General features: G+C 46.7%; 1 protein-coding gene across 2 annotated transcripts in view; it reads right to left on the bottom strand.

The window, feature by feature from the left end:
• The window catches only part of LOC139234034 (sorting nexin-1-like), a 39,046-nt gene that overhangs the window by 14,535 nt on the left and 9,896 nt on the right, over positions 1–14,615 (bottom strand). For both annotated transcript variants that reach the window (XM_070864890.1, XM_070864891.1), the window contains exons 3-7: positions 13,635–13,765; positions 10,081–10,165; positions 7,571–7,614; positions 7,095–7,236; positions 6,190–6,268 (exon numbers count right to left, since the gene is read on the bottom strand). In XM_070864890.1, coding sequence (XP_070720991.1) covers positions 6,190–6,268; positions 7,095–7,236; positions 7,571–7,614; positions 10,081–10,165; positions 13,635–13,765 — 481 coding nt within the window. The remainder of the gene's footprint in view (positions 1–6,189; positions 6,269–7,094; positions 7,237–7,570; positions 7,615–10,080; positions 10,166–13,634; positions 13,766–14,615) is intronic.

Here is a 14,615-nt window from a genome sequence, read left to right as displayed (position 1 = left end):
TAGACAGTGCACACTGCAGCCACGGTGCGCCGGTGGTGGAGGGAGTGAATGTTTACAATGGTGGCCTTCGTTATTGGATCTTTTGGAACAGAGGTGCACATCTGAAGTTGGGTCATCGACACAAACATCGCAAAAAAAATGACCCACGACAGATGACGCAAATCTTGAATGCCAGCAAGACTGGATCAACTGGGCTTGTATTCACTGGAGTTCAGAATAATGAGAGGGGATCTCATAGAAACGTTTAAAATTCTGATGGGTTTAGACAGGTTAGATGCAGGAAGAATGTTCCCAATGTTGGGGAAGTCCAGAACCTGGGGTCACAGTCTAAAGATAAGGGGTAAGCCATTTAGGACCGAGATGAGGAGAAACATCTTCACCCAGAGAGTGGTGAACCTGTGGAATTCCCTACCACAGAAAGTTGTTGAGGCCAATTCACTAAATATATTCAAAAAGGAGTTAGATGTAGTCCTTACTACTGGGGGGGGATCAAGGGGTATGGTGAGAAAGCAGGAATGGGGTACTGAAGTTGCATGTTCAGCCATGAACTCATTGAATGGCAGTGCAGGCTCAAAGGGCTGAATGGCCTACTCCTGCACCCATTTTCTATGTTTCTATGTTTACTGGAAACAATTAAACTGCGAAAGGATGTGATGCACCCCAGCCACAAAGGGCTAAAGCGGAGAAGTAGCAGTGCTTTCCAAAACTGGAAACCAACTAATGACGGAGCTGCTGCTGTCTTCAATAAGTGGCGAAGAAAGTTCACAGAAAGCTTTGCAAAGGACAGCAAACCAATACCATCAAAAACAAACTGAACTCAATTAGTTGGAAGGGTGAATATTTCCCCGTGTGCAGCAACAAAAGAGGGGGAAAGCACACAGTGATAAGCCCTTGTAAACTAGGCTGGGGCACATAGGCTCCAATGGGCACTCCATGACACCCAGCTCTTAGAGATGTCTATGAGTTTCTATTGGTATTTTGAACTGAGGAGTAACTCGAACTACATTTAACAGGACTGCCTTGTACAAAAGAAAGCCTCAAAGTCACTGCTCAGAGATATCCATGCTCCTCTAATTGAGCAATTCCGATTTAAATCGCTCTCCCATTGGAGGCCGCGCTGTCTGCTACCAAGATCCTAATCTCTAGAATTCCCTCCCTAAACCTCTCCGCCTCTCTATGCTCCTTAAAACCTACCTCTTTGACCAAGCTTTTGGTCACCTGCCCCAGTAACTCCTTATATGGCTCGGTGTCAAATTTTGTTTTTGTTAATCGCTCCCGTGAAGTGCCTGGAGACGTTTTATTACTTTAAAGGCGCTATATAAATGCAAGTTGTTTTTGAAATGAGTGTACTTTACACTAGTCTGTTCCACCACACAGTCACAATATTGTCTCATTAACTACTTGTGGCCGTAACTGAAATGAAAGGTTTGTGATGGGCATGGAGTACATGGAGGGGAGGGTTTTGCCATTGCTGTGTGAGGACAGGTCATCTCAAGATGGGTCCTACCCCCTCGTGGTTATATTTTGCTTGCATCAGTTGTGTGCGCTCTCTTTGAATTGGGGATGAAAGCGATAACACAGGGGTCTGTACTTACATTTACAGAGTCCATCCTTTCCTTGCACTTTACCCAAATGTGTTCAATGAAGCCTCTAGCTTTCTACTAGATTACTCACAGGCTCCAGGATCTGTATTTTCTGCTGACTCCTACAAAATGCCCACAGCTTCCAACCGCAGCAAAACAGAACAAAACCAAAATTTGGTGCTTTTTTATCAAAAAGTTTCCACACATGGCCACTCCAGCTAGCTACAACGTGCATGGATACAATCCAGACACGTACAAAATCATTTGACACCACTTATTTATTTCTGATTCCAGGAGACCCGTGTCCAGCAGTAGGCTCCTGCCATTTATACTACTAAATGCAACTCTCTTATCCAAGGGCAGAATCACATGCCCATGGAAAAGAGTCGATTTCTAGCACAGGAGAATTGGATAAGTACAAGGAGGAAAAGCATTTGCAGGGCAAGGGAAAAGAGCGGTGTAGTGGGACTGGCTGAAGTGCTCCTGCATTGAGCCGGCACGGGCTCGACAGCCAAATGGTCTCTTTCTGTGCTATTACCGTTCGATGATAGGAGCAAGACCAGCTCCTGTCATTTCTGCAGCATGAAGGAGAATTTCAGCCCCTTCCCTCTCGTCTATTCCAATGCTGGTCTGATCGGCCTCCCATCCTCCTTAAACATCACCTCATCCAAAACACTGCTGCCCGTAACCTATCCTGTACCGTCCCACTTGCTGTCATTGACCTACATTAGCTCCCAAGGCTCCACTGCCCCCAAACTCAACATTCCCATTTTGTAAAAATCTCCATGGTCTCAACCCTCCCCATCTCTAACCTCCTCCCTGGCCAAACACCCAATTCCTCCCACTCCAGCAACCGTGGTCTCCACCTCCAAGACCCCCACCCCATCAAACTCAAGTCTCCTCTTTCTCCCCCCCACACTCCTTAAATCTCTCCCTCTGGCTCAGCATCGGTTTTCCTTGCACCTCAGGACATTTTTCTAAAAGGTGCTCGGGGGGATTGGGGGGGGCGGGGGGGGGGGGGAAGGTAAGAGGGTGAAAGAAGTCATGGTCCATATCGGGACCAATGGCATAGGTAGAAAGAGGGATGAGGTCCTGCAGGCAGAATTGTAGGGAGCTAGGAGAAACATTAAAGGGTAGGACCTCAAAAGGTAGTAATCCCCGGGTTACTATAGGTGCCACGTGCTAATGAGTACAAGAATAGAAGGATAGAGAGTATGAACACGTGGCTGCAGAATTGGTGTAGGAGGGAGGGCTTTAAATTCCTGAGGCATTGGGGGAGATGGGACCTGTACAGCACCGGGACCAATATCCTCACGGGGAGTTTTGCTAGCGCTGTTGGGGAGAGTTTAAACTAGCTTCGCAGGGGGATGGAAACCCAAGAACAAATTCAATAGGGAAGGAAGTAAAGCTGAAATTGGAAAGCAAGAATATAGAAAGTGAATCTGTAAGATAGAGGAAACAAGGGTTAGTAAGTAGTAATCAGAGGTCTTCCTGTGCTAAATGGTATATACTTCAATATAAGGAGAATAGTGAATAAGGCGGATGAGCAAAGAGCACAGGCAGACACTTGGGAGTATGACATTATAGTCATTAGCGACATGGCTGAAAGAGGGGCAGGTTTGGCAGCTCAATATTCCTGGTTACGGAATTTTTTTTTTAAAGACAGGACAGAGAGGGGTAAAAATGGGGCGGGGGTTCACGGTATTGATTAAATAAACTATTATAGCTGTGAGGAGGGTAGATTATGTTACAGGGATCAGAAAATGAGGCCATATGGGTCAAACTGAAAAAGAAAAAGGGGTGATCACACTGCTGGGCGTGTATTATAGACCCCCAAACAGTGGGAGGGAGATAGAGGAGCAAATATGTCGGCAAATTTCTGTGAAGTCCAAAAACCATAGGGCAGTAATAGTAAAGAATTTCAACTATCCCAATATTGATGGGGACAAATATAGTGGGAAGGGTATAGAGGGTGCTTTTTCAGTCAGTATGTAGCAAGCCCAACACGAGAGGGGCGATTCTGGATTTAGTTTTGGGGAATGAAGCTGGCCAGGTGGAAGGGGCATCAGTGGGAGAGCACTTGGGTGCCAGTGACCATAATTCAGTCAGACTCAAGGTAGTTATGGATAAGGACAAGGATATGCCTGGAATAAAAGTCTCAAATTGGGGAAAGGCTAACTTTGCTAAGTTGAGAAGTGATTTGGCCACAGTGGGCTGGAAACAGCTACTTGAAGGAACAGTGGGAGGCAATCCGGAGGGCTCAGGCCAAACATGTGCCCTTAAAGAAAAAGGGTGGCAACAATAATTCTAGAGCCCCCTGGATGTCTAGGGACTTGCAGGGTAGGATGGAGAAAAAAAGGGAAGCTTGTCATATACCTACAGCTAAATGCTGTCAAATCTCTGGAGGAATATGGAAAGTGCAGAGGTAAAATTAAAAAGGATATTACGAATGTTGAGAGAGCATGAAAAATTATTGGCAAGTAAAATCAAGGAAAACCCAAAGATGTTCTATAAATATAAGAGCAAGAGGATAACTAAAGAAAGGATAGGGCCTATTAGAGACCATGAGAGTCATCTTTGTGTGGAGGCGGAAGATGTTGGTATGCTTCTTGATGAATACTTTGCGTCTGTTTTCACTAAAGGAAAGGGGCAAGCAGATACTGCTATCAAGGAGGAGTGTGATATTCTGGATGAAATAAATTGAGAGAGAGTAGGTATTAAGGGTTTAGCGGCTTTGAAAGTGGATAAGTCCCCAGGCCCGGATGAAATGCATCCCAGACTGTTGAGCGAAGTAAGAGAGGAAATAGCAGAAGCCTTGACCATCATTTTCCAGTCCTCTTTGGATTCAGGCAGGGTGCTGGAGGATTGCTAATGTGGTCCCCTTTTTTAAGAAGGGAGAAAGGGATAGACCGAGTAATTACAGGCCTGTCAGCCTAACCTCCGTGGTGGCAAAATTGTTGGAAAAAATCCTGACGGACAGGATAAATCTTCATTTAAAAAGGCAAGCATTAATCAGGGACAGTCAGCACGGATTTGTTATGGGAAGATAGTGTTTGACTAACCCGACTGAATTTTGCGAGGAGGTAACCCAGGAGGATTGATGAGGGTAGTGCATATGTTGCAGTGAATATGGACTTTTGATAAGGTCCCACATGGCAGACTGGTCATGAAGGTAAAGCCCATGGGATCCAGGGCAAAGTGGCAAGTTAGATACAAAATTGGCTTAGAGGTAGGAAGCAAAGAGTAATAGTTGATGGATGTTTCCAGTGGGGTTCCACAGGGCTCAGTACTGGGTCCCTTGCTTTTTGTGGTATACATCAATGATCTAGATTTAAATATAGGGGGTATGATTAAGAAGTTTGCAGATGACACTAAAATTGGCTGTGTGGTTGATAATGAAGAGGAACGTCATGGGCTGCAGGAGGATATCAATCTACTGTCAGGAGGGCAAATGGAATTTAATTCGGAGAAGTGTGAGGTAATGCACTTGGGGAGGGCTAATAAGGAAAGGGTATACACATTAAATGGTAGGCCACTTAGAAGTGCAGAAGAACAAAGGGACCTTGGAGTGCTTGTCCACAGATCCCGGAAAGGAGGTCAGGTGGATAAGGTGTTTAAGGCAGCATATGGAGTGCTTGCCTTTATTGGCTGAGGCATAGAATGCAAGAGCAGGGAGGTTATACTTAAATTGTATAAAACACTGGTTAGGCCACAGCTGGAGTACTGCATGCAGTTCTAATCACCGTATTATAGGAAGGACGTGATTGTACTGGAGAGGGTGCAGAGGGGATTTACGAGGAAGCTGTCTGGAATGGAGAATCTTAGTTATGAGGACAGACTGGATTTGTTCTCATTGGAATAGAGGAGGCTGAGAGGAGACCTCGGCTGTATAAAATTTTGATGGGCCTGGATATAGCAAGGGCATAGTTCCCTTGGTGGAAGGGTCAATTACAAGGGGGCATAGGTTTAAGGTGGTTGGTGGAAGGCTTAGCGGGATTTTGAGGGGAAGCTTCTTCACACAGAGGGTTGTGGGGGTCTGGAACTCACTGCCTGGAAGGGTGGTAGAGGCAGAAACCCTCACCACTTGAGATGGTTGGATGGGCACTTAAAGTGCCGTAACCTGTAGGGTTACAGACCTAGAGCTGATAACTGGGATTAGACTGGATAACCTCTTGTTGGCTGGTGCAGATATAATGGCAAGTACTGCAAGGAATCGAATTCCTCTCCTGGACTAGTCCTCTCCTGGATGGGTCGGAGAGGAATTTTCCCAGCTTTTTATTTTTCCCCCAATTGGCCTGGGTTTTTCGCCTCTCCCAGGCTCCAGTTGGGGTGTAGTGTAAAATGTTGCGATGCAGGGGGTGTCGCAGTTGCGCGGGACGGACTGGTTGGTCCGAATGCTCTTTACCTGTCTGCCATTGTTCATAGGTTTATATGTAACCTTCAGGGCTACTGACCAAGGGCCGTGTGGCTCTTTGTCGACCGGCGTGGAACCGATGGGCCGAAATGGCCTCCTCCTGTGTGGTGGATTTCTGTGTTTCTAAATGCGTTGGTTTTGAAGCTATACTGCACCTTCTTTGCCTTGCACCAATTCCTTGCGTGTACTCACCTTTCTAATGCAGCTCGCCTCCGTTCTAGGAAGTCGACAGAGGAGGAATCTTCCTTCCCAACTTTCACTTTGGTCATACCTTACCAAAGAGAAACCAGGATTAGCAATATGCATTGGGAAACAGAGAACCGGAGAGGGTGGAGATATCACTTCGTTGGCCGGTTACATTGGTGCAATTGTAGTGGTTTATTAAATCGAGGAAAGGGACTGCGCGGAAAAGACTCCCAGACAGCATTAGATTTGGTCATTTCCCCCCCCCCCCCACACAAGGATCACATTCCAATTTGACCCTAAAAGGTCAGTTAGGCAGGTGTGGATCCCATTGATAATACAAGGCGCCTTGGTACTAATGTTTGCTGCTAGCAGCCATTAGCAACAGATTTAGAGCACATTAAACATTACGGCCAGTCATCTTTCAACCCTCCCCGTGCATCTTTTCCCCCTCTAATTCTCTCCCTTCTCGGAAGACTGGCGTAAGGCAAGTTCCAACCGCGCACTCGGCTGTGGAGAGCGCGTCCAGAGGGCAAAGCCCCTCCCCTCAAGGCAAAGGGGAAGTAAAGTGTCACGTGACTCAGCACCAGGCCTTGCAATAGATATTTAAGAACGTTGGAATGGGGGTGGGGAATGGAAAGGAGAAATGAAGGGGAGAAAAGGAGGAGCTATGCACAAACACATCGCCAACAAGGTACTTGAAGAAACCCCCCCCACAAAAACTCAAGAAATGAAATGCTGGGGAGGCTTCAAATGGCACTCCCTTAACATTGAATAAAGTATCATTCTCTCCACCTCCTCCTTTGTCATTCTTAAAGAGCCATTTGCAGCAGACTTCAGACAGTCTAGTACTCTACACTACGTTGGACAGCCGGGAGAATGAATATAAAGCAGAATACCAGACATGGTCATACCGATCAAGCTCTTCTCAGGAGGTGGAGGAACTATGAAGCCGTTCTGCGAATGCTTTTCCGAGAGTCTGTCATACAATCCGAGAAAATCACTAAATCTTCGCTTTACACTGAAGTCTCTCCCCTTGAACATGGTTAAAGTGGTCTGCAAGGCAGAACAACACAAACATATTTAGCCATTGCAATGTATACACACCCCAGTACTAGGCCGTGTGCCCAAGATCCAGTGCCCCCCACGCCCCACCCCAGACTCAAGAGACCAAAAGCAGTCCGATGGTCAAGCATTGCCCAGCACTTTACCCATTTCAGACAATTTACACATGTTACCTCACAAGGTCATTTAAAATATGCAGCAAGCCTTGAAACCTAAACACGGGAACAGAGCGACTTTGTTTCAACGGATCAGAATAGCTGCATGATTCACGGTGAGTCATATATACCACAGTCAGGCCACATTGCAACACACTGCTGATACATACCAAAGTGGACACTTTGTAGGCCATGTATGCAGCCATCCCATCACCTAAATAAGTAAAATTTTAAAAAGATTATTCCAAGTATATTGGTGCTGCATTACCACAAAATATCAAACCATAAACACAGTAAATCCAGAGAGCAGGTTAGGCACAAGCGACTGTGCCCAGCAGGCCGAGTACCAAACCCATTTAGCGTGTTTTCTGCAGCAGAGTGTAAAGGACCATTCGTGACACGGGTTTGGACGGAGGAGCTGGAACCTGCATTATCACACAGCCGATTGGTCAACTGCGGCTTCCAATCTCCTCAGGGCTGTGGCAGCCCCCCCCCTGCCTGCGACAGGATCAGCAAAGATGTGATTACAGGCACAGTCCGCACACACTGGGACAATGCTTGCTCTCCACATCAGGATGGCCGCCCCCTTGGAAAGAGAACGAATAACTGGTGTGTGCAAAGCCTATGGTCTGAGTTAGAAGAGAAAAGGAGTAGTTTGTCCCTCTCTACTCCTGTCGCCATGTTGATTCTTTCCCAGTCTGTGGACAAGCAGAACGTTATGCCTAAGAGTGCAGCTTGGAATCCCAGGACAGTTGTGCTAATTTCCAGACATGGCCCCAAGTTCCTAAATTTATCATGTTGAGCCAAGAGCCATGCCCCTGTTGGAATGTCACGTTTAAAAAGGGGAGGCCAATGGTAAACACACTGCTTGGTTTCCTGCCACTGGGGTCAGCAGGGGGAGGGGGGCGGTGTACAACACAGGGAGACCTGCACACCAAATTACAGCAGCAGCTTACAATGTCATCTTTCTGCAAAGCATCCACCGTGAGGAGTGGGCAAAGCTTAATCAATGAGGACTAAGGGACATAGTTTAACGTTGAGGGGTCAAAAGACCTTAAAGCACACTTTAAAAATACAAGAGACTGATTGAACTGTAGAAAAGAGTATCAGGGATAGTGAAACAATAAACCATGGCAGGGCTTGTGTTTTTAAATAGGAAAAGGACTGGATGGACTTCAGTCAGTCAGGGGGTACAGGGCTACTAGTCCCAGAAGCAGAGTAAGGAAACACATTTTACACGGCAGACCAAGTGTCCTGTTCAAATCATTACAATGCTCCCTGATCCATGCCCTCCTTTCTCTGTTGGCCAGAGTTTATTTGCTGCAAACAGTGCGGTATAAACTAAATTAACTGCAACTACCTTTAAGGTAAGGCAGTTAACACTGAGCTATTGAAATAATTGCCAATACAAACTTGGAACAGATGTTGGGCCCTGGACTGAATGAAGTGTTCTCACTCACTCCAGTCGCCCACTTATTCTCAAATTATGGGCAGGCACACTTGGTATTTTGACACACCCACTGACATGCCCCCGAACTTCACAGTACCAAAAGCAGTTACTGCCTTAGCCAAGCAACAGTTTCCATCACCTTTCAACCTAAGCTGCCTTTTAAATAAGAGATTGCACATATTTTATAGTGTGAATGTTCTGTCCAACATACACCTGAGTGACAAGTTTCCAGACAAACAGAGGTAATCCGTGAAAGACTACATTAGTGGCAAATATTAAGCCACATTGGAGAGCCATGGCTACAAATCTGGTGCCCCTAGGTCAGGGAATGACAGCATATTGTAAGTGGAGTTAAGCGATTATTGCTTTAATATGTAGCTTCTGGAAACACCACGAGTCAATGGGCCCTGGCCAGATGTGTAAATCCAGCATTACGTACATGCCAGTGACAGTATATAAAAACCAACCGTGACACGGCTGCGTGCAACAAAAATCTGAGTATTTTGAATTACTTCACATTATAAAGACATAGTTCCCAACTTCCACCGATTGGTCACTTCCCAGAATCTGGATAAGTCAACTTTAAAGATAGGAAGCACTGGAATTCTACTTCAAACTTTCAACGAAAACAATTTCTCTTCTGTTGCCCCTCCCAAACTCTTCCTTCCCTCCACACAACCACCCCCCCGCCCCAACACCGCGTCCCCAGGTTGAATGCCAAGTGCGCCCAGCCTCCATCTATGCTTCCATCAGTACTAAGCTGCTAACTGGTGTGGGGGGGCCAGGGATAATTCATCCCTGGATTTTTCCCATGCTCCAATTCTTGGGCAGTGCCTCCCCATGATGACAGCTCTGATCAGGAATAGTAGAGAAAGCTCACCCAACATCACATCAGCATCCTGACCCTGTACACAGTGCTCCATTAGACCATCACTCCAAATTTAAAACACATTAAAACTGTGGAGCCCTCAATCTGCAGGGGGTACTGAAGTCAAGTATTTGTCAATATTTGACAGAGGTTCATGCTGAAGGCAGGGAAAGAGAAATAAAGAAAGGCATTGCATTCTTAAATGGCCGTCAGTGATTTACAGACAGCGCTGGCAATAGAAAGCAGCACGTAGAGTGCATTAACCTACACAGGTGATGCATGCTCCCATTAACCACAGGAAAACCAATTCACTTCCCCTGGACCAAAACTCATCTTGGTTTGAAACACGATCATACACTTACCCACTTTCTCTGGCTCGGTAACCGTAACATTCATGTCAAACTGATCCTCGCCCTCCTCCTGCTCCTCTGCTTCTACTTCCTCCAACTGCCAAGGGAATGAACAGATTTAGTCAGCAACCCAAAGACAGACATTTCCGTAGAACTGATCAAACGTCTTCTGCGTGGCTAATTTATCATTTTGATTTATCATTCTGATCACTACTCTGCTATGCTTTCTACAGTAGACATACGATTGACCCCAAATATGTCTCCCAATTAAAAATGGTGATCGTTGGTATTTTGCTTTCTACTGATGCAAATGAGCAATTCCAACATTAAGGCCTTGTGTTTATTGCACCTTTCACATCTTCAGGACACAAGTGCCTCAGAACCCATGAGGGATTTTTGACAGACACTATTTTGTGGAAACAGCAAGGTTAGACACCAAAAGCAATGAGAGAAACATTGTGTTTTTGGTGGTGTTGGTAGAGATATAATTGCTCTTCAAAAAGTGCAATGAATGTTTCACAGATATCTGAACAAGCAGATAGGGCCTCGGTTTAACGTCGTCCCCAAAAGACAGCAGCTTCACTAATGCAGCACTGCCTCAGTACTATTCTTCTTCAGCGGTCCCTCGAATCAAGGATGACTTGTTTCCACACCAAAAAGGGATGAGTTCAATGATTTCACCGGTGTTTCAATGAAGGCCCTAATATTCCAGGTCCCGAACTATGTATTGAAGGGTGGAAGATTGTGTGGATTTAAAAAAAAAAAATGTTTTAACATGGGGTGGCCATTACACACCAGCCACCACATGGGCTTGACAGAGCACGGTCTTGGTCCAGTGGCAAGGGTTAACCAAGACGACTGGAGACCAGCTCTGCTGCACGGAACTAGCGCGCATACATAGCTCAGTGTGGGCTAGCCCGTGCTACCCCTGGACCCACGCCTCTTCCGAGCCCCGAACTCACGCCTCTCCTGGGCCCCGATCACATCACTCTACAATCTCTCGCCACTCCTTCGGTACCTGCCCACGCTCCAATCACTGACCTGGGTTATGGTGACGTCCAATCCAGTCGCCCTCTTCACAGCCATCGCCTTCCTGGGCCGGCTCAGCACTACACTGCATGTGTCAGCTTAGAGAGAATGGTCCAGTTCTGGGGAAGAACTTGAATCTATACTCAGCCTCCCTGCTCAGACTGGACTTACCAACTGAGCCAGGGTGACATTAGAATATGCCACTGCTGTTGCAGTTCCACCAGTTTGCAGAGCTCTGCACTACTAATACAAGACATGGGATCACATTTTGGAATGCATTATAATGACAGATTTGCTAGGGTCTCCTTCATCCTCAGTGATGTGCATCATTCAAAGGCAATAGGAGAAGAGCCCAAGTATTCAGGTTCTGGGAAAACCATATGCTGCACATGCAAATATAAGCGAGTGCTGTGTGTGATCATTTCCTCGTGCACCATTCAGGACCCAGCGGGCATCAGCGGGCCAACGCTACACTGAACCCCAACCTAAATGAGTCATGAAAGAAATAGCCGGATCATAAAAATTTAAAGTAACACTCATGCAAAGAAAGTCTACTTTTTGTTCACATCTCCAGGTACTTTCTCCCTGTACCTCAGCAAACTCAAGGGATGGCAGATACTAATTATAATCCGGAAAAAAAAAGTGACCACTCTGTCCCATGAGACGCAAATATCTTGTTTCGACTTGTACAATGGAGCCATGCAATAATAAAAAGGTTAAGTACCACTGATACACAGCTGGATAGGAAAAGCTCACTCACTCTTGGCCCAACACTGGGAGGCAGTGCAAGGAAAATGAACCATTATCACAGGGATTTGAACGCGCAGCGGTTCCAATAATACCTTAAACTGCAGAATGAGCGGCAGCTTAGCACAAAGACCTGACCCCTGCGATCCAAAGTCATACACATTAAACAGATCTGGAAACGGGGAAAGAGTCCGTGTTCAGCAATGGCCCAACTAGTTCAACAGTGACAAGCGGAGCTGCATACACCAAAGAGCTCCAATCTGACCCCCAGCCTGTGCCAAATCAACTACTGATGGAGGCATTACTGTTTGTATTTACTGAGGCAGAAGCATGGGCCTTACGCTAAACATCCGTAAGACAAAGGTCCTCGCAGCACTGCCGCCCAGTCATCAAGATCCACGGCGCGGCCCTGGACAATGTGAACCATTTCCCATATCGCAGGAGCCTCATATCCACAAGAGCAGACATTGATGACGAGATTCAACACCGCCTCCAGTGTACCCTTCGGCCGCCTGAGGGAGAGAGTGTTTGAAGACCAGGCCTTCAAAACTGCCATCAAGCTCATGGTCTACAGGGCTGTAGTAATACCCGCCCTCCTGTATGGCTCAGAGACATGGACCATGTACAGTAGACACCTCAAGCTACTGGAGAAATACCACCAACGATGTCTCCGCAAGATCCTACAAATCCCCTGGGAGGACAGACGCAGCAACATTAGCGTCCTCGACTAGGCCAACACCCCCAGCATTGAAGCACTGACCACATTTGATCAGGCCACATCGTTCACGTGCCAGACACAAGACTCCCAAAGCAAGCGCTCTACTCGGAACTCTTTCACGGCAAACGAGCCAACAGTGGGCAGAGGAATCGTTACAGGGACACCCTCAAAGCCTCCCTGAAAACATCCCCACTGACAACTGGGAGTCCCTGGCCAAAGACCGCCCTAAGTGGAGGAAGTGCATCCGGGAGGGCGCTGAGCACCTCGAGTCTCATCGCCAAGAGCATGCAGAAACCAAGCGCAGGCAGCGGAAAGAGCGTGCGGAAAACCAGTCCCACCCACCTTTTCCCTCAACGACTATCTGTCCCACCTATGACAGGGACTGTGGTTCCCGTATTGGACTGTTCAGGCTCCTAAGGACTCATGTTTAGAGTGGAAGCAAGTCTTCCTTGATTCCAAGGGACTGCCTATGATGATACTATTTGTTACAACACTCCATTAGGAAGGGAGAGAAGAAACAGACCAAGGTTCCTGCTGCTCACTATCCAGGAACCTGCTGAAGTAGCACCGGGGCAGTGGCAACATCCCCTCAGTCAGCAACACTGTCCAGCTGCAGTAATGGCTGCAAGTCTACTAATGCAACCGTAAAAGAACATTAAACAAAAGCATCAATGTCTGAGCTGCGGCAAACACTGGCCCATTTGCAAGGGTGCTGATTGGTGTGGGTTCAGGACCACCTCGTACCAGTGCCAGTGAATAGCGCAGGGTGCAGGTCTATCCACCTTGGGCTGCTGGAGCCCAAATAGGAGACCAGCGCTCAGCAACTTGTGCAAGAATGATGATGCAATGTCCCATACTGATGAGCAACAGGTAGTATTTGCTCAGTAGGCAACAGCCCTCTCTGTGAAATTAATGTTTACCTACAGCAGAGAAAAACACTAAGACAACCTGGGGGGCAAAGAGTTGTGGGATCGTATTTAAAAAACATTTTTCTCAAAAGTTGAGAACAAGGTACAACTCTCACTGCAAGGCTTATACTTCACAACATTTGAAGACTTCACATTAACCTTACCTCTTGGTATACTTTAGTCTGAGGTTGTACAGCACTGCTGGGTGGAAGTGTTGCTGACAGGCCAGCAGTGGACAGTTTGGTCTGACTCATGTCATTTTCAGCGTTGTCCAGAGATAACTCCACAGTGGCTTCTGCAACGAGATAGCATTCATCATAACTCGGTACTGCCACAGTGCACCACCCTCAGCATCTTTTACCATAATGAAAGGACAGACAGATCTTTCACAAGTTGAAGGGGTGCGGTCATTACACCAAAGATACACAATCTCCCTGCTAAAGGCTGACACACTCAATCGCAATGTAACAGTACGAATAATGCAGCTCAGGAGCACTTGTAGCCAACGCCCGCAGTGACTCCTGCTGTTCGGTGTAGTTCACGGCTGTGAAATGTTGCCGCAATTGGGACACAGCACTAATCTCTCCCTATACTTTCAACACATCTCTCAACCCTGTAGCTCTGCTCTCCACCACCCACCTTTAGCAGAAGGCAGCTGGTTCCTGCGCGGCAATTGTTACAGATGGCACAAATTCAGGCACTCACTGCGTGGATCACAGGCATCGATCTAAGCGACAGTGTATTGGAGCGTGAGTGTTTTGGATCATACCTGCCGAGGGACACTGCGCAGGGTTGCAGCACTCGGCGAAGAGTTCAAAAATGTAGTCTTGGCCTCAGAATATCGTTTGAGATACAAACTTTAGGGTTGGGGCCAGCGCAAGAATGCAGACGTGTGAAGCACTTCCTAACTAAAAATTACAATATTAGGATCTCTTAAATGCTAACAGAAAGCCGGTTCTGAAATTTGCAACACATCTTTTGAAAAAAAAACACAATACAGCCCACTCCAAAACAGCACAGCATGTGAACTTGAGGTACAAATCACAGTTATAGCACCCACAACATTGTTATATCAAGAATGTGCCGTACTCCCACCAGAAAATCAATATGGAGGAAGGAATCGCCATGCCAACAAGACGGCTCTC

This window comes from Pristiophorus japonicus, chromosome 21 (assembly GCF_044704955.1).
Source record: "Pristiophorus japonicus isolate sPriJap1 chromosome 21, sPriJap1.hap1, whole genome shotgun sequence".
NCBI lineage: Eukaryota > Metazoa > Chordata > Chondrichthyes > Pristiophoridae > Pristiophorus > Pristiophorus japonicus.
This window is presented reverse-complemented; position numbering and strand designations above follow the sequence as displayed.